At 37.1% G+C, this 26346-nt stretch overlaps 1 protein-coding gene across 2 annotated transcripts; it reads left to right on the forward strand.

The window, feature by feature from the left end:
• The first annotated feature begins 104 nt into the window (after positions 1–104).
• Positions 105–24512, forward strand: CSE1L (chromosome segregation 1 like). 2 transcript variants are annotated; one of them, XM_026106560.2, is made up of 25 exons: positions 105–256; positions 3324–3419; positions 3950–4092; positions 6794–6895; positions 7326–7471; positions 7800–7890; positions 8165–8272; positions 9187–9279; positions 10560–10727; positions 10824–10953; positions 11718–11783; positions 13070–13272; positions 14685–14769; positions 15527–15588; positions 16328–16464; positions 16624–16727; positions 17342–17439; positions 18327–18477; positions 19008–19216; positions 19940–20037; positions 20241–20326; positions 21467–21548; positions 22023–22169; positions 22995–23226; positions 23979–24512. In XM_026106560.2, exons 2-25 carry the CDS (start codon positions 3335–3337, stop codon positions 24066–24068), a joined length of 2916 nt encoding a protein of 971 aa, XP_025962345.1. In that variant the 5' UTR covers positions 105–256; positions 3324–3334; the 3' UTR covers positions 24069–24512. The 2 variants fall into 2 exon arrangements, with proteins under 2 accessions (XP_025962345.1, XP_025962346.1); XM_026106561.2 differs by lacking the exon at positions 105–256 and adding an exon at positions 514–1033.
• Positions 24513–26346: the final 1834 nt, after the last annotated feature.

The raw sequence follows: 26346 nt of genomic DNA on the forward strand, positions 1-26346 counted from the left end.
GCCGTCCCGCGCTCTGCCGCGGCCTTGTGGGAAGAGTCTCGCCATTGGTCAGCCGCCGCAGCTGGGAGCGCGGCAAGGATTGGTTCGCAGAGGAGCGCGTCGAGGTAGGCGGGGCCGCTGATTGGCCTAGCGGCCGGACGGTGGCACCGCCCTGCGTGATGCGGTCACTGTGCCGCCGCCGCGCCCTCTCGCCGCGGTTTGAATGTGAAGCGCAGCTGGAGCTCTCGGAGCCGCCGCCGCCGGGGGAACTCGCCAGGTGAGGCTGGGCCGCGCCGCCCGGCGCTGCGGGCGGAGGGGCGGCCGCGCCGCGCAGCAGCCCGGCGTTCCGCGTTGCTTGCAGCTGGCTGCCGCTCGGTTCCGAGCCGGGCTCGGGCGCTGGGCCCGCGGCGCCGCGGAGAGGCGCAGCTCACCATGCTGGGGCTGCTTCGGCCCGCCTCCCGGTGCTTGCGATTGGCCCGCGGAGCTCTGAGGCTCAGCAACGTCCTTCTCTCATTGGCCCCTGCCGCTGCCCGTCTGGAGGCGGCGGTGGGGGAGGGGAGCAAGCTAGTGTGAGGACGGTGGCGCCGTTTGGGGCTCTCTCGCCGCGCCGCGCCGCCGGGGTCTGGGGGGAGGCCGCGCGTCCCCTCCGCCCTGCGGATGCCGCCCGCGGGAGGCGGCCGCGAGCGCTGCTGCCGCGGGGGAGGCGCAGCCTTTGGCGGCGGGCTGCTGCGAAGCGCATGAGGGGCGAGAGGGCCCGAGCGGCGCCGTCCCCGGAGAGGCCGCGCAGGCGGCGCGGGGGGAGCGCTGGGCGGCGCGGCCCCGCGCCCCCGGAGCGGCTCCCCACCCTCCCCGCTGCCGAGCGGCCCCCGAGACCCGCGGCAGTGGGGTTTCGGCCTTTGGGGAAACCTGTGGTAAAGTAGCGCCGGGCCGTGGCCTGGTGCGTCTCGCGTGCTGCGGCGGGGTGGCCGGGTGTAAAACCCTCCGTGGTGGCGGAGGAGGAGGATAACGCTCGCCGGGAAACCGGGACCGCCCCTAGCAATACGGCCGGCGCTTGGTGAGTGTTGTGGAGAGCGGGCGCCGGAGCGGCGTGCTCTCGGGTTCCGTACAGCGCCCGGTTTGGAGGGGAGCGGCGTACCCTTCCCTTCTCTGCTGCGGTCTGTCACTGATTTGACTGAAATCGTTAATGCGATAAGTGCGTTTTGTGGGTCCTCTTCCGAAGAGAGAGCTTGAAAATACTCTGATTTTCTGTAACCTTTGGAGGCACCTAGCTAAAAGCCATAGTACTGCACTGGCAGTTACCCCCTACTTGTAATCTTGCAAATAGACCACTTGCCCTTCAGTTTAAAACAGGCGTGGGTCTTTGGTTTTAATTGAACTGATAATGTAAGGAGGATCTGACAAAAAAAAAAAAAAAGAGACCGCAGTGGGTTTTTTCTTCTTTTTTTGGCATCATATTTTAATTTTTCTATGCTCTGTAATACTGCTATGAAAAAAAGCCAGTTCTTTCCTTCTTGTGAAAAACGATGGGATATGTGGTAGTCCTAGGGGATGACACACTGCCACAACTGTCAGATGCCAAGGCCTGTAAGCTGTTGCTCACAGAAGCAGCATGTGATTGGTGAAGTTGAATATAGGATGAAAAAGTGGATGATGCTGTGGGAATAAAATACTAATTTACTTGTGTCTTTATGTGTGTGTGTTAAGCTAAAATATTTATTTCCTAAATGTAGTGGAAAACCAGAAAATGAATAGCTAGAGGAAGAGAAGGATGTAAGAGTAAACAGGTAGCAGGTAAAAAATTAGTAAAACTTCACATAGTTTATGTAAACATCCTACGTATGAGTGATTGAGTGATGTGTTCAAATCTTCAGGCTTGTCCTGCAAAGTAAAGCCACAGTCAGCTTGAGGTGTTTGGGTATATTGTTTTACATGGACCCCTATATAATATAACCATGTGAGATATTTTTAAAAGGCCATTCAGTATTGAGTCTCCTGTTTCAGTTTGGTTTCCTAGCTGAGTAAAGTTTAGTCTCCATAAATGGTTTCTACATGGGCTTGCACATCAGCCTTGCCAATTTTCCTGGTGTAGATATATATTTTTACTTTTAATGATGAAAGACATAAATATTAGTTTCAACATCATAATAATGATGTATGGAGCCACTTTGTAGCAGAACAGGTGAGCCAGCTCTTATTGGTGCTGACTGATAATCCTGCACTTTATTAGGATTTTGGTGATTAATGTAGATTGGTGAATGAGGCTGCAGACAGAGAAACCCAAAAAGAGAGGTGAAATATGGGAGGTAGGACTTCTGGGGTGGTCCACCCCCACAGTGTATCTTAATTACTCATTAACTTTGATTTCAATCAGGAGGATACAGTTGCATTCTTTTTTAGTGATATAAATGCCGTAGTTAAAAATTGAATCATAAAAACTTGCTGCCTTTGCAAATATGCTTAAATAGCAACTTTTTTCATTGCACTGGTCACAGACCAAATCCAAAGCAGGACAGACAAATTTTACTCTATGTTGCTAATTAGAAACTGTAGAGGAAAAATAGAAGCCCTCCTTCTACATTGCTTCTGTAGTAAATGAGTTGTACTGCTGGTGAAGAGAAAGATGGGCAGAATGGGTGATGCTGTCCTAAACAAAATGTCCATTAAAGCATGCCCTGATAGCGTTTTAGTGTTACTGTAATGTGAATGGTTCTAATAAAAGCTGTGAAGTTAATAGATAACTGTAGTATGTAAGAGAATATGTGTAGGAGGATGACTGGAGAGAAGTAATTTAGACTTATTTACACGTAGTTATTCTGTAATAACTATTGCAGTTCAATTTCACGCCTGTCCTCATCTAATTTTACAGCATGGACAAACCCTTTGGCTTTGTACATTTTTTTTCTCTCTTAAAAAAAATCACATAGGGTATTTTCTACAGATGACGTGACAAGTATGTATGTTTAAACAAAACTTGACTCTCTAATACACTTTGAATTATTCTTTTACAATTCTCTAGAGCACGGCTATTCAACTTTTTCAACCAGGGCAGATTTCTGGGGCTAATAGTTGTTCTCAACAGCAAAAACAAACTCATGTTGTCAAGTAGGGAAGAAAAGATCTTCTGGTTTCCCCTTGTTCATGGAATGTGTTGTGTTTGTGCCTAGTTGCATGCTAACTCTTGTTTTATTGAATCAGACGTAGGAGATAGGACCATGGTCTATGAGGTATAATCAAAAAAAAAAAAAGCTGATTGCATCTTCTGTGTAATCTATTTCTACAGATGTGTCACCTACAGGATAGATTTCTTGATTTGTGTTTTTAACAAAATTATTTGTGGGTTTCAGGTTCTGCCAAAATGGAGCTTAGTGATGCCAATTTACAGACTTTAACAGAATATTTAAAGAAAACACTAGATCCAGATCCTGCTATAAGGCGTCCTGGTAAGTGATTAAGTGCCACATGTGACCAAAAAGCTTGGTGTTTGTTTGCCTCTTTAGTGGAAGTTTGTGCAATAGTCTCTTTACAGAATTACTCAGTCTCCTAAAAAAAAGTTTATGAAGGACATATGTAAATGTAATTTTTTCCCTCATTTTTTCTAATTTTATTTTCCTGTTCTCATACTGTTATTAATTAAAACAGTGATGCTGTTGCTAAATGTAGACAGTGCTGCTAACAATAAACTAGGATTTGCTGCTGTCATGTTATGGCTTTTAAAAATGGTGAGGAGGCAAAATTTCTGCAGCCTGCTCTCAATTCAGAGCTTTTGTTCATAGCAAAAGCATTAAAATGCTCAGTAGTAAAGAAGCTACAGTGTGTTTTGCCCAACTTGTCCTGTTTATGTTTCTGTTCTTGTGAATCTTTGGAGAAATGTTAATCAGTTGTTCATTCTAAATAGACATTTGAGAAAAGACAGAGCTCCAGCTAGAAAAATCCGTTCAGTTTTGACTAACCTTAGCATATTCTCTTACAGCGGAAAAGTTTCTCGAGTCAGTTGAAGGAAGCCAGAATTATCCATTGTTACTCTTAACACTGCTGGAGAAATCACAGGAAAATGTCATCAAAGTTTGTGCATCTGTAACATTCAAGAACTATATTAAAAGGAACTGGAGAATTGTAAGTATTCTAGTGAGTAGTTATGCTAAGATTTTGTAATCTTTTTGAGCTACAACAAGACACTAAATTTGGAGAATGCATGCATGTCTGGACTTTGAGAGAGAAGATAGATCATCTAGAGAATAAACACAGGTCACTTATAAATAAGGAACTAAAACGTGGAGTGTTGGAGTCCATTTTATTCAAAAAAAAAAAAAAGCTGGGTGATAAAATGCTGAAGGAGGAATTCTTTGCAATAATTGAATGTATCTCTCTGCAGAAGTACAATATTTGAAGCCCATTTAACCAATTGTAATATTATTTAAGGTAAAATGATTGTAAAGTGTCTATGTTCAGGAGTTGGACAATTTGTCTGGTATATACTGTCATAGTATTACAAATATTTCAAGCCAGCACTGCAGCTGGAAGAGATCATACTAGTTCATCTTCATGTAAATGCTTGTGAGACATGGAAGGATGCGGACAGTGCCACTTCATGACACTTAAAGGTATTTGTGGAAATAAAATAAAAAATATTGCCATTAATCACATTTTATCTTTTTTTTTTTTTGAAGAGTTCTGAAATATTTTTGATTCAGAACTTTTAGTAATCATGATATTTGATTTATGGTGGAAGTTATTACGTTGGAGAGCTCAACCCATGCAGTAGGAAGAGATTTTCATTGCTACCTTTTATACCTTATTTCATAGAAAGTGTTGTTTCTATCTCTGAAAAAGTATCAAATGTATAATCTTGTCTTCCAGCAAAACTATTTGGTAAGTGTTTCATCACGATTTCTTAGCTGGTGCCTGTTAAAAACTTGCAGATGCCATGGTCCCCCGCCCTTAGTATTAAGCAGATTTGAAACTGCTTAGCTTACTATGTTAGGTAAGATCAGTGCATTGTCTGGCACAAAATTTCTAGGCCTTTGTGCCTGTAGTACTGCATTTTCAGTCATTTCTCCCAAATTGCATCTTTATCTGTGGCGTGTTGTAAAGAGAAATAATGCTCTGTTATGGAAAAAATTTGTAAGTGGCTTCCTTGTTATGGGTTACTGATGTAATTCAGGATGAATTTTGTGTTGGAGTGGGTGGAGATGCTATGTAGTAAGTGCAACCAGAGGACCATTATGATTGCTGTGTGGCTTCAAGCACATTCCTTTGTCCAAAAATGAAGCTTTCGTTTCAAGAGCCTCTGTATGAGCATAAAATACTGCCCTAAGGCTAACTTATCTAGATCCCATGGTTTAAGTTAACAACCTTGGACTTGACAGATATAAAGCTCAGAGGAAGGAAAGTGGTTTTGCCCCTCCAAGCCCTTTGATTGATGGGGCCTGGAGAGCCCTCCTACAGGGTATTTCTGGAGATAGGGAAGAGTTTGTTTTTTCTAAAGTATCTGCAAAATAGTCCCCGCTGTGCTGCCTTTAATGTCTTATCAAAATGTCTCATTTCTTTGAAAACTTCATAAATAAATAAATAAACCCAGGATTTGCTGTTGCTGATCTTGCCATCATTTCTGCTTTCCTCACCCATGTAAATGGAGCACAGCAGAGCTGTGAGTCCTACCTCTCTACTTAAAGCTTGCCTGTTACAGTTATTGCTGCCTTTCACATCATATAACTTTTAATGCTCAGACTTTAAAGATCATGTTTTTCTTTTGGGGTTTTTAAATGTATGTACGTACCTCTGATTCAGTGCAATGTGATAGAAACAAAAGAAAAACAAGTTTTCAGTGTCTTATTTTTATAACTGCTTGCTTATAGCTAAACATAGCTCTTGAAATTGCTAAACTATTTTTTATTATTATTTTTAAGTTTATAGGAAGATAGTGGAAAGGAAGTGAGAAAGAGGGTAGTGTAAAAGCGCTATTTGGTTTAAGGCATCTTAGAAGCATTGAATTATGCTCTGGAGGTGCTTGCCTCTTTCAATAGCTATAGACGACTCTTAGGTTTCTGAACTTTTGTGCTGTCATCACAGATGCTGTGACTATTGCTGTCACTGCTTTTTTCATTTTATTTGTTTAATAGAAACATTCTAATTTACTATAGAAATAAATTTTTATTTCTTTAATAGAAATATATATATATAAAACCTTATTTCTTTAATAGAAACATCCTAATTGGCTTTATTGATATCTGTGTTTAGAACTGATTGGATAACTCTTAAAGTGAATTTTATGTTTTCGTGTGTAACATACACTCATCTTAATGTACTCTTTCTAGAATGTAAGGTTTGAGGCAGCTGAAATAAAATTAATTTTTAAGATTGGTAGCAGTGAGAACAGACACATGGTGCTGTGGAAAAGGAGACTGTTGGATAAACTTGTGTGTATTATTGGCATTTGCAGCCACCCTTATAGCTGGTGTGTGCATGTGTGTTGTTGTTGGTTTTTTTTTTTTTTTTTTTTTTTTTTTTTTTTTTTTTTTTTTTTTTTTTTTATAAATATTCCCTGGGTTACACATGTGATAAGTCAGTATTAGTGAAGGAAAAAATGTAGTTCAAGGTTTTATAGAAAAGTATATTTTTTTTCAGCTTTGTTCGGGTATTAATATTACAGCTCCATGGTAGGCCATGGCTTATCTTTAACAGAATTTCTTTTTAGTTTCTTTAACAATGTAATAGTTATGATTAATTTCTATAAATAATTGACTTCTGAAATACCAGTATTCTCTCAGTGCCTAGAATATACTGATACACCCATGACTTACTGTTTTAATTTTAGATTGAAGATGAACCAAACAAAATATGTGAATCTGACCGGATAGCCATTAAAGCCAACATAGTGCCCTTGATGCTCAGCAGCCCAGAACAAATTCAAAAGCAGGTAATATGACATTTTCTGGTTGTATCCTTGAGACTTTTAGAAAAGTAAGTGTCTGGAAGCTCTGGTTATTGGTACAGCAGAGCTCAGCTCCCTTTTCAGTGATGTCATCCCAATCTAAATATCATGGAGTATATAATTATAGCTGCTTCTGCCCACTTAATGCAATTATTTTATTGGTAAGTAATCTTAACGCTGAGTTCCAGCATTAGCCAATTACACACACTAATTCCATGAAGGAAGAGTACATGTGCACATAGGATTTAAAGTGAGATTTATTTGTGGTGAAAACTAATAGATCTTTAACCCAATGATTTTGAATCTGACAAGAACAATAAGGATTTTTCTTAGATATTTGTAGTTGGCATGACTGATGCATTCTTTTTAAGTAGTGTGTTTATTATAGTATGTAATAGTTATGTTTCCTTTCCAGTTGAGTGATGCAATTAGTATTATTGGCCGGGAAGACTTTCCTCAGAAATGGCCAGACTTGCTGACAGAAATGGTGAATCGCTTTCAAAGTGGAGATTTCCATGTCATTAATGGGGTCCTTCGCACGGCTCACTCTTTGTTTAAAAGGTACCAGGAATATTGGAGTCTATATATGGATTGTGAAATTTCTGCTTAACTCTGTAAACTTTGATCATTAGAATTAGTTGTGTGTATTTACAAAGTCTGCAGTTGTGGCTTCTACTTATGCTTATTGACTCTGTAATATGACCTTATTTAAGAGGTTATCAAATTTTACGCCTTGCATGATCTACTTGAACTGTGTTGTTTAGTTCTTGTGTCTGCTTGACAGGATTTGCCTCAAAGTTCAGCAAGAAAATTAATTGTATGCAAGTTGATTTAGGAATAAGCATTAAGACTCTATTTTATTTGTGTGCTTAACTCTTTCACTTGTCAGGTATCGCCATGAATTTAAATCAAACGAGTTATGGACAGAGATCAAACTTGTCCTTGATGCCTTTGCGTTGCCCTTGACAAATCTCTTTAAGGTATTCATTGTTAAATCATTCCTAAAGCAAGCTTAACATTCTCAATTGCTTGTTGTGAGTGCCTACGAAATGAAAACTTAAGAGCAGTTGCTTTGAAACTGATAATGGGGTTCAAACTAGATTCGGGAGGTGAGACGTGACAGAACCAGGAAGGGGAAGAAAAGTATATTTTCTATAAAAAGAAATTTAATACATCTTACACATCACTTTTTCCATACCTCTTGTAGATATGGTTTGTGTGTGTTACTTGACTGATTCTTTTGTCTTTTTCTAGGCTACAATTGAACTTTGCAGCACACATGCAAATGATGCTAGTGCTTTGAAGGTTCTATTTTCTTCTCTCATTCTAATTGCGAAGCTGTTCTACAGTTTAAATTTTCAGGTGAATCTCCTTGTTTTTCTAATTACTGATTTTGTTTTGATCTCACAAAGTTATTATGCTCTTATTTATAGGATCCATTTGAAGCAGCCTTTAAGGCCATGCTTTGTGGCCAAAATAAAAGCTGACAGTCTGCATCAACGCTGGAGTAAAGGCACAGTAAGGATGGGGTTAATTAACATGTTAGCTTGGCCCTATCTGTATAGAAGATTGAGAAGAGAGGCTAAACTCTTGTTACAGCAAGGAGAAGTTGCGGAGGTAGTTCTCTGACCATGAGCTGCAAAAGACAGAAGTCAAATGTCTGAGTTTGTTACCTGCTGTGCTCCTTTATAAAGAAGTCTGTACTGACATGAGTCTTCAGTTGTGTAAATGAAAGTCAATTAGTTTAAAACTGGTAGCTCTATAGCACTACAATAGCTAGTAATTCTGGTAGCACTGATGGTTTTTTGAGACCAGACCTAAATTTCTAATATTAAATAAATGCCACTGTATGAAAAATGGTAAAACCAGACTCTGCTGGGGTTCCTTATATATTTATTGTATCAACATGAGCAAAAGCCTGTTAAGTGTGATGGTCTTGCCTTGATTGTTCAGGCTGCTCTTTCAACACTGGCGAAAGAACAACTTGGAACTAGAAGGGGGGCTTGTGCTTTTTTTGCTCACAGTGAGGTTCATTCTTTAGAAAACTGTAGGCTAGTTAGGGTGTAACAACTAACAGAATGGAGAATTTTGTGTTCTGAAGCCTCTGTTTTGAGGAGAGGGGTTGTATTTTTTTTTTTAATGTTTTGTCTTGAAGATTATTGTCCGCACTTCAGCTCGCAGCAGTAGGCTGTGGTATGAATCCACTTTATAGTACAGAGATTATCTAAGTGTTGCAGTCAGATATTAAAATGTGGATTTATGCTTTTCCTCCACAGGATCTTCCTGAGTTTTTTGAAGATAACATGGAAACATGGATGACAAATTTTCATAGCCTTTTAACTCTAGATAACAAACTGTTGCAGACTGATGTAAGTTTTGCATAAAACTTCCTATTTTATCTCTGTGTACTCGCTGAACAATCCCAAGTTTTCTTTGTTGTGTAACAACAAAGGGATACAGTGACTGTAAGGATGGGATTTAAGAGAAGTAGATAGGCCAGTTGTTTAAGAAATCTGGGGTCCAGTTCTTAAAGTTCTGTATCAGTTACAGGTATGTGCAAAAATGAAATCAGATAATATGAATGAGTAGATTCTTTTGAGGACATCTGCTTTACCTGGCTTATAGGAGTCACAGGGCTCAGATTTTCTGTACCATTCAGTAGTCCATGTACTATGTTTCAGAAAACAGGATATCTTAAAGAATCTCAAACAGTTGAACATATAAGGCGTGACCTTCATAAGTACTTGTTTAGCACTTGCTGTCACAGTTTGTCTAATTATGAGAACTATTTTCCTATGCGAGAAGTGATATCAAGTCATCAAAGCACAAATTCATTTTGTGCATGCTTTTTTATTTTAAATGCCTTCCAGATGTGGTACAATAGCTTGCCACACGATGGAGCCAAAGCACTGTATAAATTTATTGACAATATTTAGGAAGATGTGTTAAAAAGTCTATCTCGTGCCATAGTTTCATGGTCATTTTAGGCTAATGCTGCTGTTAAAATAGGCCTTCCTCCTCTTTTCTCTTGCTCTTCTTTTGTGTCTGTGGGTCATCACCCAGCACAAGCATTTGTATGGCTGTGGGCTCAACCCATATCAGGGAAGTGATATGGGTTAAAACTGAAAGATGAGGTGTGCTTTTGGTTTTTTGTTTTTTTCCTCCCCAGCTCAGTTTTCCAATTTGCTTTGCTCTGTGTTGTGGCTCCACAGACATCTGTGCTGGTATGGGGAGGGTTGGAAATAAGTAGCAGAAGGTGTGTGTGTGGGGGGAGTACTTTTAGCAAAACAAACCAATTTAAAGTAACAAAATATAATGTCTTCTAAGCCTGTTTTTCAGTGCCTTGTGTTACCTTTTTCTGCTGCAGCTGTAAATGAATTTTATGTCAAACTTGACTCTAAATCATTTAGGTGTGTGTAGTTCTTATGTTTGAAATACAGGTATATAGCACAAATTTGTGACTTGTAGTGGAATTCCAGCACAAATCAGAAAAATGTGATCATTCCAGCAAAGTGAGAGGTATTTCTTTAAGCTTTTTAGAACATGGTGAAATAAGACTATATAACCTTCAAATATGTTGATAACTTTAATATTAAAAGTAGTGTTGGAGTTTGGATGTTTAAGTTCTTAACTTTTTTTTTAATGTGAGGATGAAGAGGAGGCTGGATTACTGGAGCTCTTGAAATCTCAAATTTGTGATAATGCTGCTTTGTATGCTCAAAAATATGATGAAGAATTCCAGCCCTACCTGCCACGTTTTGTAACAGCAATCTGGAATCTGTTAGTCACAACAGGCCAGGAAGTTAAATATGACTTGGTAAGTCGTTATAAACTGATCTTGTAAAGTTTAATAATGAATTATAAATTGGTGAGCGATGCTAAAATTGTGTGAATTTTGTGTGTGTTGTTCTAGTTGGTTAGTAATGCAATCCAGTTTCTGGCCTCTGTTTGTGAGAGACCACATTATAAGCATCTGTTTGAAGATCAGAATACATTGACAAGCATCTGTGAAAAGGTTATTGTTCCCAATATGGAATTTAGAGGTAACTTCTTTTTTCTTTCCTCCTCTTTTTTTTTTTTTTTTTTTTTTTAACTGTATCTTTGAAAGCTTAATGAAAAGATAACTGTGATTATAATGATATGTTACTTTACAGGTTACAAGTCTAAGAATGGAGGATTACCATTTGTGTACTTTAGTACTAGATTCAGAACTAGATTCAGAACCAAGTTTCTACAACAGATTCCTGTCATTTGGGCTTTGTAGAATTGTTGTATGAGTATGTTTGATCATTTTTCTACTTTACTATGATCTCAAATTGAAACGCATGAAAAGTTTAGGTCGTGTGCTGAGTGCCACCAGTAAACTTTTTATGCTTAACATGAGTACCAGAATAATTCAAGGAGTCTAGGCATGGATATCTGGCCTGCTAAATTGCAATGCTTATTCCTCCTTGTTTTGATCCTGGTGCCTAAAATGCAATGAAGGTGTATTGCAGCAATAAAAAGCTTTTTTTTAAGTTTGGCTCTGGAAGCCTCTTTAAATACATTTAATATTGAATGCATTCTGTTTTTGGTTTGGGTTTTTTTTTGTTTTTCTCCAAAAATACATCAGATCATGAATGCAAAAGAAAATGTAATTTGTGAGGCAGCAAGCTAACTTTGCTACTCTGGGTAGTTCTGATTTATTTCTATTAATGTTACAGAAAACTACCTGGAAAAAATACCAAGTTGATAAAGATGATACTGCTTTTTACCATCAAAAAGAGAGATCTTGGTATTTAATCACCTATGTATTTTATATTTTCAGCGGCTGATGAAGAAGCATTTGAAGATAATTCTGAAGAATATATAAGAAGGGACTTGGAAGGATCTGGTAATCTTCAGCTTTATACTAAGAATACTTGGTCTTTAAATATAGCTCTGAAGAACTAAAGTGATTTTCTGAGGCTCTTGTAACTTATTTTTGGAATTGGGAACATGCTTTTCTCCCAAGAGATTTTATCCAAATTTTGATCAGATTCCATGTCATGACCCGCCCCTTCTAGCAGCTTTTTGTTTTGAACAGTTCTGAACACTGTCTATAGCTTCTTATCTTACTCAGATTGTTATGTCTTCTGTACTGCACTGTCATTTCAGCAAATGTAGCCTGTAAGTCATTGCTGAATAATGGCCACAGTTCTGTATTTAGTTTCAATATGTAGAATTTTAAATAGCAGATAAATTCATACCTAAATTTAGCCTGTGATGTTTTAATTTAAACTTTGCCCAATTTTGCATGTAGATCTATGGTCAAGCCAGGTGGATGCCAGCCAGCCTTTGTGTGCTGGCATTCTATTCAAACCAATACAGTAACCTTTCTGAAAACATAGAGCTGTGCTAACAGAGCTACTTGATTTTCAGATTGTAGCTGTCTAGTCTTCAGCCCGACTGGAGCATAAATGAACCAAATGTAAATCTCTGTGGCATTCTGTATATGCTGTTCTGTGCCACAAAGTGGATTACTGACACTTTGTAATAGGTTTGAGAAATTACTGTACCCTTGCAGTGGAGGACAAAATTGGAGGAAAATGTTTTCAGACTTTGTCAAGCAAATATTTCATCATACTCATCCACAGTTGGCTGCCTTTTAGGTGTATGTGGAGCTCTTTTGTCAGCTACTTGTGCTTTTAAGTTAATTTAAACGAGAAATATTTTATGTGTATTTCTGAGGCTACTCTAGAAAGGTACTCTATTGCAATTAAATTCTGCTTTACTTTCCTATGTCCTTTCTGTTTGTATACCATGTTCAAGGCCAGATTACGTTTTATTTTTTCCTCTTGAAACAAACAATTTTTACAAATCTGTTATGAAAATTTGCTATTTTGGGTGCATAGTTATCAAAAAAAAAAATAGTAAAATATGTCCCCCTGCATGCTTACTGAAACTTTCTTTACAGGGTAGCAAAACCTGCATATACACAAGCAGTACAGGGAGATGTCCATTCCTCTTGTTGTACAAAAGAGTGAATAAAATATACTTTTCTAGTCTCAATTATGACAGTAAATAAAATGCTGTTCTTATACATCAATGTGGAGAATTGCAATCATTAGCAAAAGATGGAGATGTGGCTTAGAGGAGTTGCTTGTATTCTCATCTAAAGAATCTTTGGTTCTTGTGCAGATATTGACACCAGGCGCAGAGCAGCTTGTGATCTAGTCAGAGGCTTGTGCAAGTTTTTCGAAGGGCCTGTGACAGGGATCTTTTCTGGATATGTTAATTCCATGCTGCAAGAATATGCAAAGAATCCATCTGTTAACTGGAAGCACAAAGATGCAGCTATTTACCTTGTTACATCTTTGGCATCCAAAGCTCAGACTCAGAAGGTACTTCTGCATTCTGTTTGTTTTAAGCCATATACATTTGCATATTATAGTGTGTATGAGGATTGATGTGATTCATTTTATGCTGCTTCAAAATGGAAATAATTGTATTTGCAGTATTTTAATATTGATGAGATTAAAAGCTGTCCTTACACTGTGGACGTGGTTTAATATGCCATCAAATCTTCATTAACTGAGCGAGTTATCTGATCTTCAAAGAGATTGGGCAAAGTCAGCCACCGTGTCCGACTACTTGTCAGGGCTTATTAGCGTGAATGCAGCAGCCCTGTAAAGAAAGAGAATTGGCTTGGGTTTAGAACCTCTATGCTTTTACATCATACTGAGTCAGAGTTGTAAGCCCTGGAAGGCCAAATTTAGCTGTGCAGGAGGAGATCAGAAGTGTTGAGAAGGAGAGACTAGAAGGAATTCAAATGACTCTCTTAATTCTTCATATTATATTTCCCAACACTTCCTGTTCCCTAAATACTTATTATCTTGGAAATAGCACATGAACCCTACAGTTAGGCTTGAAATGAGTCTTATTATTTGTTCAGGGGGAAGCAACTAATAGACTGGATATGTTGGAAAACATACCTGAGCTTGACTGTATTTGGGAACAGTAGCCTTGTACCATCTGCCCATCATCCTGCGGAACAGAATTTAATATACTGATATATTTAAGTACATTGTTGTTCAAATGTCTGTGGCCTTACAAGGCAAATTTGAGGCAAATATAATGAAAAATGTTGTAGAAGCTTCTTTATTCAGTTTTGCTAAAGAGTCCCAATCTCTTCCTGTAGCTTTGATACTCCAATTCTGTACTGCTGCACAGGAGATGCTAATAATCATGATGCATAATGTGAACCACAATCTTCTAGCAGTTAGCAAACTGCGAAGATATGCATCTTACCCTTTCTATGCTCTTTAGTGGCAAATATAGAATAATATCACTTAGAACACCTAAATACTCATATGCAAATCTGTTGTTCTGTGTGTATTAGTTGCATTTTTCATCTGAGAAAATTGAAACAATGATTATTAGCGGCTCAAATTCAGAATTCAAATTAGTCCTAAACTTTTCCTTTTTAAAAGGCCTGTCACAATAAAAGTATCAAGTTAATAAGCTTCTAATGTTTTCTGTCTAATACTTTGATTTGTTATTATAGGTGATCCATGTTATTGCTTCTCAACTTGGGGCTAATAACTTTGAATGTCAGTACAGTTACAACTGAGAACTGGACACTAAAAACAACAGGAAAAAATAATTAGAGGGTTCTCTGCTTGAGATGATTGAAATTGCATCTCTGCAGTGTGCATGTATGCTGTAGATTGCTTTTATTAAAAACACATGAAAATGAGTGAGAAAAATAGCTGAATGACATCTATTATAGAGCTTTCTTTTTTTTTTTTCCTAGCATGGAATAACACAAGCCAATGAACTTGTTAATCTGACAGAATTCTTTGTGAATCACATTCAACCTGACTTAAAGTCTGCTAGTGGTAAGCTTAATGTTAATTTTCATGCAGCACACTTTGTAACATGCTAAAACCTCGACGCTGGCCACTGTCTCCTAAAGCTCAAATACAAATTGAAATGATCTCACGTCAGAATTCTCTGAGGCAGAAGATGGTGTATAGACTGGTAACACGTGGCACACAGGAAGTAATTCAAATTAGTTTGGCTTGCAATGAATGAGCTTTTAGACAAAGATGAATTACCTGATACCATCTTCAAGATAAGGGCACGTACTCACATGGTTGCTATCAGCTGACATGCTTAAACTTGTTGAGTCAAATTAATTTGATTTCTGTATTTGTGTATCTCTTCTATTGTGTACAAACTTCTATGCTAGACAAAACTCAAAAGTTAAAATACTGAAAGCTAGGCGACAGCCTGTATCAGCCCATGCTGGTGAGATTACAGATTTATAGATTTAAGCCACAGACTGAGTGATTAGTTTATACTTCAGCAATTATGTTGTGATATTTGGAGGGTAGTGGGTGGTCTTGGAATACTTAATTGGAGGCTGTTAGAGCTGAAAGAGGAAACTTTACACGAAAGAGTTGTGCATTTAATGGTGTCAGAGTGTGATTTGCATGCAAAACTGATATTCCACCTAAAAGTGCCTGTGTGGTAATACACTGACTAAGTAGTGTGGAAATGCATTGCATATTGTCTTTCTGGAAAAAAAAAAAAATCATGAGCTGATGTCATGTCTGTATGCAGTACTAAGACTTACATATTTTTCTTTTGCAGTGAATGAATTCCCTGTTCTAAAAGCTGATGGTATCAAATATATCATGATTTTTAGAAACCAAGTAAGTTTTTCCTTTTTTCTTGTGGAAAAAACTTTGTAGTTTGTCACTTTATACTCGCTAAGCCTGCTTAACTAATTTAACATATCAGTGATACTTAACAGGTGTTTGATAACCTTATATAACATTATATGCTGAATTTTTAGTTTTGAAAGTAAATGATACTGGTATAAGTAGCTAATTAATACATAGTCTGTGTGCTGTCCATATCCTGTTGGAACACTGAATTTAGCATACTTCTGTGGAACACTGAGATTTTTCAAGTGATTTTTAGTCTAGATTCAGCTAATTGCTTGTATCATGATAACAGTTGTTAGGAAGAGTACAGCAAATTTGTCCTCTGTTACCTTTTCTGATTTGAGATGCAACCAGACACTTTTTTTAATATTATTTTTAAGCTTTATGCTACTTTTATTCACCTCTTTAAAACATCTGTGATTTTTTTTTAAAAAAAAAGCTTGATAATTTTTAATTGCTGCTTAAGACAGAGTAGAGTGGAAAAATAAGTATTCTTTAGGAATATATGCACTCATTATCAGATGTGATAGTCAGGGGTAAATGTACGAAAGAGGACAAATTGGTACCTCTTGGTTGTTGATGTGTGACTTAGCAACTGGAGAAGACTTCCAGGATTTCTTCCTTTACCAAGCTTTCAATTTGCAGCTGAGCTTGGAGCTGATAGGTGTTGAACCATCTGTATTTTTATGTAACATTTATACAATTTGTTGCTATATTTTTGTAGGTACCTAAAGAACAACTGTTGGTATCTATTCCTCTTTTAATCAATCATCTTCAAGCAGAAAGTATTGTGGTCCATACTTATGCAGCCCATGCTCTTGAAAGACTATTTACCATGAGGGGGACTAGTAATACTACCCTGTAAGTTTTCAAGCAGAAATAAATTCATTGCTAAATAGTTTTTGTCCATTAAGGATGAAATATCTGTAGGGATCTTGTATTTCTCTGTATTACAGTATTGTAAAATGCTTGAAACTTGTGAATATGTTTCATCATTAAGGAGCTGTGTTTTACTTACAGCATTACAGCTGCAGAAATGATACCGTTTGTAGAAGTGCTGTTAACAAACCTTTTTAAAGCATTGACGCTTCCTGGCTCATCCGAAAATGAATACATTATGAAAGGTGAATGCTTTGAGTTCTGCCCTATAAGTGTGACTTGGTTAACTTGAGATAAAGGCTCAACTTATTATATAATAGCTTATATATGCTGGTTTATTTATATTCAGTTACAAGCTACTGAAATTTTTATTTGAAAAAAACTGATTTATGCAGACCTATTAAAATGGTATGCACAGTCTGCAGTTATTTACCAGACTTTGTTAAGTCATTTTTGACTAAATTTTTGGAATCGAAGAAAAACACTATACCTAGTAGGATTGTGTGTGACAAAGTAGTTCTCAAATGGTAGTCTTTGTAGTTGGGGCAGCCACCTCAGCGGTATCAGTAGCAGATCTGAATGGCATATTGCTAATAGTGTGCCAAGATCTGAGACTTTGCAAACACCCTCTTTTACTCTGGGCAAGTTGCTTAATCTTTCTGTGCTCCATCTATAGAATGAGGATAACAGGACTTTGCTTTATCCTTTGTTGTAGTGGTAGATCTGCACCTTGCATCAGATGCGCTTTCTTACTTCTTAATTCCTTGGTCTGATTTTAATAGTAAAAGAGTAAGGATTTAGTCACATGACAGAAGCACATGTTTGTCTCCAGAAGATAATGCTTTCAATCTATTTGCAGCTATCATGAGGAGTTTTTCTCTGCTACAGGAATCCATAATTCCATACATCCCTTCTGTCATCACACAACTTACACAGAAGCTGCTGGCTGTCAGTAAGGTAAAGAAAAGATTATCTGAGCAAAAGGTTCACACTTCTTTCTTATCAGAGCAATCTTTTTAAAGATTTAATATACTATATTGTTTACGTTTTGTTGAAATTTTGCTAGTTGTTCAGTACTTCTCAATTAAAATAAGCAAAAACAACCTTCCAGTGAAGTACTGTCTTCCTTTCGAGATGTACTTTCAAATCATTCTTCTCTGCTTTCCTCTGAAATTTCAAAACTGCGTATGAAGTCTTTTTATAATAGCTTTTTATAGTATAAATGTTTCCCTATGCAGAGGGCAGCATTACAATAATTTAAATTTCTCAAAGCTCCTTTATTCTTTGACCAGGAAACTTCTCAGGCTAATGTCAAACCTAAACTCTGAAATGTGGGCTTAAATCAAAGAAATTACCCTTCCACTTTTGGTGGGCAAAATTCTCTTAATCTTTTTTGTTCAAGCTGAGCTAATGTTCTTGAACACTGACTTTAGAGAATGCTTAAAGATACCTTAATCAACTATCCAGAAAACCTTTTTTATGTATAGCTTAAACTTAGCTGCTGAATATAAAAATTATCTAATAAACAACTGAATAGACACCTTACATGGAAGAACTTTACTTTTTGGCCTGGTTTTGTTTTCTGATAGTGTAACTGTTTAGTTTATTTGATTCTGATTTTTTTTCCTAGAAATACATATTAAAAAAAAATTTCTTTTATATTTTACAGATTTTTGTTTATTCTTGTACCTATGGAATTAATTTCACTAGCATATTAATAAAGCTTAGTATCCCTATTCCCAGTTGCTCCTTTAGACTTCAGTTGAAACAAAAAATACATTATACTAAATAAATGACATAGCTACAAGCTTGGGTTGATTTATTTGTTCATAACTTGTTTTTAGAATCCAAGCAAACCTCACTTTAACCATTACATGTTTGAATCAATATGCTTGTCGATAAGGATAACATGCAAAGCAAACCCTGATGCGGTCGGAAGCTTTGAAGAGGCTTTGTTTATGGTGTTCACTGAGATACTACAAAATGATGTACAAGGTAAAATAAAAGTAGTAAGTTTTTTGTGCTCTCTCTCTGCTATAATTGGTTGCCTTGATTAACCTCATGGCAGTTTTTTTCAGTAACACAGGAGACCCAAGTAAGAATGCAACATGTTAAAAGTCCAGATCAACTTTTTTAGGAAGCATCTGGGTTTCGTTTGTGTGCCATAGAGCACACCTGCTTCATTAATTTATTTTTAAAACAAACTATATTTTAAAAGTATTTAACAGCCACTACCCCAAATCTTTGTATGATGTTCTTAATTGCATTGCCTTGTTTGTAATGCTTTACTGTCCATGTTATATTCTGAAACATTCACAAATAGAAGAAGTAGAAGCTGGAAGTGCTTCCATATGTTGGAATAATTAAATTTGAGATGCAGTGTACTTTTTCCAAGGTCTTATTTGTTGGAATCTTTGGACTGAATCCACAAATCCAATATATTAACACAGAGATATGTGGCTCTTACAAATTGATTATTCTTGCTGATTTTTTTTTCCACTGTATTTTGTCACCATCTTTTCTAGAATTCATTCCGTATGTATTTCAAGTGATGTCTCTACTTCTGGAAATGCATAAAAATGAAATCCCATCATCCTATATGGCATTGTTTCCTCATCTACTTCAGCCAGTATTATGGGAAAGGACAGGAAACATTCCTCCTTTGGTCCGACTCCTGCAGGCTTATTTAGAGCGAGGTGCCAATACGATAGCAAGTGCTGCTGCTGATAAAATTGTAAGTTGGATTGATTTAGTAGGAATTTGTGTCTCCAAACATGTTGATTTAAGATTTAAAAAAAGAAAGGGGGGGGGGAAGGACTTTTTCCTTTACTGGTTAGCTGAATTTGTGCAGAATTTGTGCTTGTACTTAATATTAATGGGTTCTTACATAGAAGGACAAAGAATACCATGAATTCAGACTTTCTGGATGCTTTTCCATTATGGCAGTCTGGGATTTATTTTTTCCACATCCTTTTATCAATGGAGATGTAAAATTCCTGCATTTGGTTCCTGTGGCTTTTTGCAAGCAGATAAATTTCCACAGTTTTTCTGTCTTATTTGCCTCATCTGGAACATGGGGGATCAGGAAAACTCAGAGGTTCCTTTCAGAACAGTGAGCGAGGAGGAGCAAAGATGTTGGGAGATCTGAGGGTTAGTAAATTCAGTGGGAGACTTGTTCTGTGTACTTAGCTTCTGTCATTTCTGCTGCATGATCTGCTGTAGTCAGAGTTAATTAGGTGTGCAGGTGTTTGTTTATTCAAGGTTAATCTTAATGCTTTAAGGGAACATCACTTGGTCTCATTATAAATTTACCTTGTTGTCCTTAACTGCAGAAATTAAACCTGTGTTAGGTTATGAAAGCTTTTGCTTTGATATGTGTTTTAGATCACAGGGCAAGTTTCTGGTAGATTACATATAAAGAAGTGTAGTGCATAGTTTTATATTTGCTTTTTTACAGCCGGGATTATTAGGTGTGTTCCAGAAGCTGATTGCCTCTAAAGCTAATGACCATCAAGGATTTTATCTTCTAAACAGTATTATAGAGCATATGCCTCCGTGAGTATGAGCTGAAACTATGTTCAGAACTAATTTCTGTAGTTCTCAATAGTTGGTGTGTTTGTACACTTCATATTTAATGTTTAGCAATTTAAAAAGTCACATTTGTCAGTAAAATAGACTTGAACTATTCTGTACATATTTTCTGTAAAACAACACTAGTAAAATGCTATTATGGCTTGATTGCTGTTTTAAATTTCTAGTGAATCAGTTGACCAGTACAGGAAACAGATCTTCATTCTACTATTCCAAAGACTTCAAAATTCCAAAACAACAAAATTTATTAAAAGTAAGTTCCTTGCTTTATGAAAAGTGTCATGTGCTGGTGATGCTAACTGTTTAGAATATGCAACAGTGTTGAATAAGTATTATGTAGTGTCCTGTGACTATGCAGATAAAGAGGGAATAGTGAGCTCTTGGCATCAGTGACTTGCTTCAAATTATTTGTATAATAAAGGGTTGCATATAGGGGACTTGTCACAGCGGGTCATACTTAGTTCACCAGAGCTTAGAGAATGGAACTAAAATGAGGGGAAAAGTTTGTGTATTCCTTTCTACTTTCATACTCTAGAAGGCGTCACTAATTATCTGAAACTGTCTCTGTTTTCATCTCTAATACCAGCAAACTTTCATTCTCAGACAAAATAATATTGACCTCACTTGTCTTTGTTACATATAGTTGTTCTATTGTTAAATTTTCCATGATTCATTTATCATTCTTCCTAATATAGCTTAAGTTATTGATAAGATTTTTGCATTAAACAAGCAAAAATGTGACAAATTACTGAAATATGTTTTCTGATTATTCCTCCTATAATTTGAAGATTATCATCACATTGATTAAGTTATTTTAATGTTACTGCTACACAAATTATACAATATCCTTTTTCAATCCTGTAAAACCTGGTTAAAGCCTTCTACTGATAACAAGAATATGATTGCTTATAATGCTTATCTTCAAACTAAAATTAAGTAGTGCTCTTAATGCATCAGACCCACTGTCTAGTACAAAGACCACTTAAAGCAGTTCACAACTAAACCGAAAAGCTGCGTTGTATTAAGAGTTTCCAATTAAAAACATTCAAGAGACCTTGTGGTTCGTGATCTGAAAGGTTTGTCAAGAATTTTTCTAGTGCTTTATGATTGCTATAAGGGGAAAAAGGATTGAGGCTTTTTTTAGTGGTTGTGTCTGTGTTTAAGTTTTTCAAATAATTGTGGTACGTGAAAAGATCAGACTTTTTGAAGTTTGTCTAAAAAATTGCTAGGTAACAAGTTAATGTAATTAATACACTTGATTAATACTTGACGCTTATTTGGAATGCCATTGCTAACCCAGTCAAGAACTTTATAACCCTGTAATCTGCTGCTGATTCTAGAGCTCATGTTTTGTTTGCCTGTTGATTTTAACTTGACCTTCTTTTTGTTACAGGTTTCCTAGTCTTCATTAACTTGTACTGCATAAAATATGGGGCATTAGCTCTTCAAGAAATATTTGACAGCATACAACCAAAGTTAGTATGATTTTTATTCAAGACTGATATGTAATCTTTGTCTTTTAAAGTTGGAAATCGTTGGCTCTTTTAACTACAATGGAAAAGTGTATTTGTTGCTAATTTGACTAGACAAGCCCAATTTGGCTAGCCAAACTGGCTTCTTCTACTGTGGAGACAGGTTAATTTGTCTGTGTAGCAATTTTTCTTTCTTTTTCTCATTTGGTGCCCACAGTTCTTCTGTGGTAATTCAAGATATTAATCACATGAGCAGATTATAAAAAGGAACAAGTGGTGGTTTTTGTATTCTCCCTTTGTGAAAAGTGCTGTCAAATTTATAGCAGGTATATGCTGGCAGCATCATTAGTTATCAGGTTTTTGGTGGGTGGCAGGGTTGTTTGTTTTTTTTTCTAGTGACTCCCATCAATGTTATTTTTGTTACCTTAAGGCTGATATACTCACTATCTGATACTTTTACTTTTAACATCATAATAGGATGTTTGGAATGGTTTTGGAGAAAATAATAATTCCTGAAATACAGAAAGTGTCTGGACAAGTTGAAAAGAAGATCTGTGCTGTTGGTATTACAAAAATATTGACAGAATGTCCTCCTATGATGGACACAGAATATACGAAGCTGTGGTATGTAGAACACTTCAAGGTTTTTAAGTGAAACCATTTGTTTTTTGAAAATGTGAGCTACTCATCAAAATACGTTCTTCAGAAATCACTCTGATTTGATTTCTTCAGACCTGCTACTTGTTATGAAGCTGAGTTTCAGGCTTTTCATACCACTTTCTCTTCTAGCAAATAAAAAAGCTGTATTTTCAAAGCAGATGCCAAACTTGTCTGAGAACTCTATGATGGCCATAGAGCACTGACCTAGCATAGATGGGCCTGCATTTAAGAAAGAATATTACTTTTTTTTTATCTTCCTTGTATTGCTTCTGAAAAGTTAGGCCCAATTTTGACTTAAAACTGTTCTGCTAGCCAGACGAGCTAAGCACAGATATTAATAACCTGAGAGAGACATTTTAAGAAGTTAGCTTGACAATGCAATTTTGGTGAAAGCTAACTGGGAAAACTGTAGACCATTCCAGCTGTAATGAAAATAACTGGATCCCTAAACTAGGATTAAAAAAACCCCAAAGAATTAGAGCAAAGGAGTACTCTAGCAGAGAACTGTTTTTTAGATATATTAAGAGAATTTGGTCTGATCAAAAATACATTTTTTTAATGCTTTTAATAAGAGCATCTCTCTTATGCCTGTAAAATATACAGATCCATTTTACATATGCAGCTCCTCAAGCCCAACTTAGATTGGGTGCTATAAGCTTTCAGCAGCAGAGGTAGTACTTGCAAGGGGTAAACTGTAAAGTGTTCTGAGTAATTTGGACATCCTTATCAAATATATCCTGTTCTAATACATTAAGCACTCTGACTTTATTCTCCCCCCTTTACATGTAGGACTCCTTTGCTGCAGGCCCTAATTGGCCTTTTTGAACTGCCTGAGGATGACACTATCCCTGATGAAGAACACTTCATTGACATAGAAGATACTGCAGGATATCAGACTGCATTCTCTCAGCTAGCCTTTGCTGGGAAAAAAGAACACGATCCTGTAGGTCAAATGGTGAACAATCCTAGAATCCATCTGGCACAGTCTCTTCACAAACTGTCTACTGCCTGCCCAGGCAGGGTAAGTGACTTTTATACATAGTATGCTAATCTCAAATTCTACAGAGAAGAAATGCCCATTTGACAATGGACTGCTTTTGCTAAAGTTTGATAATCAGCAAAAATAGAGTATGTCATAATCGGAAAGCTAGGAATTGCTGTCTTTTATTCTACAATTGAATATAGCTTTTGTAAAGTTTTTTTTTCCTGCTAATCTAAGAAAGGCCGCTATTTTCATACTATTTCATATAACAATAATCTTAAACATACCATTTCTTAAACTAAAATTTACCCCTTTGGGAGGTGCATAATTTGGATTTGTCTCCAGTTCAATTTTATTTATCAGGGAACTTCAGGTAATTCATGTTGCATGAAACAAGTTAAATTTACAGTTAATTATTTTAACCCATAGCATATTTGTTTTCAAGTTTTTGGTAAGTAAAGATTGCCTGAAAGATCCGATGCTTGCTGCATCCAAACATCTGCTTTAATAACTTAAGGCTTGCTATATTCCTTCATATTTGATTTGGGTAAGCAGCAAGTAAAACTGCTATGCATATTTCAGTTGCAAGACACAGCATGGGGTAAACCTTCTAGGTACACTGCTGCCAGCATCAGGAACTGTAATTCCAGGAACTGCTTTCACAGTGAAAAACTGCTGCTGTCAGGATGTAATTTGACTTTGTACCTTATGTTGACACAGTGATTAACAGGATATAGTGGTAGTTTAATGTATACACATGTTGACACTTCTGCTCTCTCATGTATTTTAAGGTTCCATCAATGCTGAGTACTAGTCTGAATGCAGAAGCATTGCAGTATCTCCAAGGATACCTCCAAGCTGCAAGTGTGACACTGCTATGAATTGCATTTATTTCACAAGCAAGATCAAAAGCTGTTTTGCTATACAGAAGGTTGACACTGATTTTTTTTTATAGCAGAGCTCAGACAAAATGAAAAATGCTACTTGAAAATGTATTGCAGAATCCATCTTGTAAAAGATAAATGTTGCTTTAAGCAGAAACTGAAAGAATTAGGTGGTTCATGTAATCATAGATAAAAGGTGGCTAACTTCCATTCCCAGTTTAATTTCAAAGGGAATAGTCATAGCAGTTTATTACAGGATTTATTTGAATTCTGTGCCTGCAGTGTTTGGATAACATTTTGAAATGTATGGAGAGCACTGGCTGTAGAAACTCACTTTGGTCACTAAAATTCCTTTTCATTTTGATGTTGTCCTTTGTATTTCTTTTGTCTTTCTTTAAACTTTATCTAAATTGTGAATAAATAAGAAGTACTTGTTTAAAATGCCTGTCACTGTGCGCTTACTGTCGGTTTAGAAAAAAAGAAAAATCATGTTTTAAACTTAAGATAGAATATACAATAGTGAGACTGTGCGGATGTTTCTTTAAGTATTAGTTTAAATACACTGTAGCATCATACAGAGCAAATGTAAAACTTTGGCAGAAGATCCAAAGCAATTATCACCCATCTGATATTCATCAACATGTGGCAGTAAGCTGCTGAAAGCACCTCTTCTCTTTGGACAATGCATGTCAGTATAATGTGCCAAAAGCAAATAAAATACCCTCTTAGAGTGAGTATCAGTTTCCAAGTGGATTTTTAGTGATGTATTAAAACTGAAGCAATAGTTTTCTCTGTTTAACTAGGTTGCTTTCCCTGTCTCCTCATAAATACATTGATTAGGTTTGGTAGGCTTGAATTCTAGGTGCATCAGTTTACCTTGTAGTTATGGCTGCTTGAAAGTAACAAGTGAATTGCCTAAGTCTCATTGTGTTCTCAGATGGCGTGGGCACAAAACTGCTAGACCTCAGACTTTTAGAGCGCTGGTACTGCAGGTATACAAATAAATCTACATCTGGAGACTGAAAAATTGCGTAGATTGAAGTCTCAGACTTCTGTGATAGTAACTGTCATACATGATGCATGTAACTGTCCACAGAGATTCTGCAGATGACTTGAGTGTTTCTCTTCCACACAGGATAGTGGTTTCTTACTTATAATGTCTGTTGAAGCTGAGCCTTGTATCAAGAAAGTTAGTGAATTTATTGAGGGTAAAAAGTAGGGCAGAATCAGCTGTCTTTCAGTTCCTCCTTAGTGTCTTTGGCTGTCATGTGGGAATATGTGTTGGTCGTCTCTTAAAGTAGAAGAGAGTTGCCTCTTAGACAAGGGATCTAAAGTAAATGAAAATGTGTCGAATGAATCAGCATCAACAGGTTTTCTTGAATCTGGTCTGTAATTCAGCGTTAGACCCTCTTCGTGCACAAATATGGAGTGATGGCAAGTCTCCAGGTCTGAAGTAATACAGTGATAATCATGAAAAGCATTTGTCTTAATGCTGATGAGAGAGAGACTAATGAGTTGTTGCCAGCTTGCAGAAGCACCCTGCAGGATGAATTTCAATATAGATAGGCTGAAACCACATGAGATGTGTGACATTTGCAAGGAACTGAAGAACACCTTCATAAAATATCGCTGTTAATTGAGCTGTGGTCATTCGTAAGCACAAAGCCAAAAGGATGCTCAGAACTCTGCTGTGTAGCTTTGTCTTTTTTCCTTTTCCTTGGAAAACGGGGAGAACAATTCTATAGAGAACAAGCAGACCTCTCTTTCCTGTCAATTTTAAAGAACCAAAATGAAATGGATAGTGGTGGCCGTGTCGCAGAGTAATCTGACATGCTACCTTTGCTTCTATTCAAATAGATGGCCTATGAATGTTAGATAATCTTGTCTGAAATGGAGCTCTTTGGCATGATGCAATATTAAGGGTCTCATTGTGTTAGATTTTAGTTCTGCAGTTCCAAGTAAGACTTCTTTAGGGTACAAGTAGTTCAGATATACAACTAAGTGAATGGATTTTTCCTATCTTAGGAGTACCAACCATAGATGGAACTAGACAGGATTTTCAGCAACAGGCCAGAACCATTTTGGATCTTTTGAATGGAAAATCAGTAGATCTTAATCTTTACTATCTTGCATGTCTTGCAAAGTGTGACTTTTTGTGCTGGGACAGACATTCCATGTGAATAAGTGCCTAGGTGAATATCAAGAAGAGCTCAAATCAACAAATAGTGGCTTGACTGTCCTTTAGTTCACTCAGAGTTGAATGTCTTAGACTTTG

Source organism: Dromaius novaehollandiae, chromosome 16 (genome assembly GCF_036370855.1).
Source record: "Dromaius novaehollandiae isolate bDroNov1 chromosome 16, bDroNov1.hap1, whole genome shotgun sequence".
NCBI lineage: Eukaryota > Metazoa > Chordata > Aves > Casuariiformes > Dromaiidae > Dromaius > Dromaius novaehollandiae.

Excerpts from the sequence above, each read along its gene's own strand:
- CSE1L (XM_026106560.2), top strand. The coding sequence starts at position 3,335 with ATGGAGCTTAGTGATGCCAATTTACAGACTTTAACAGAATATTTAAAG. Across the intron at positions 13,273-14,684 it reads CCAAAGCTCAGACTCAGAAG|CATGGAATAACACAAGCCAA; the intron begins GTACTTCTGCAT and ends TTTTTTTCCTAG. Across the intron at positions 16,728-17,341 it reads AAATGAATACATTATGAAAG|CTATCATGAGGAGTTTTTCT; the intron begins GTGAATGCTTTG and ends ATCTATTTGCAG.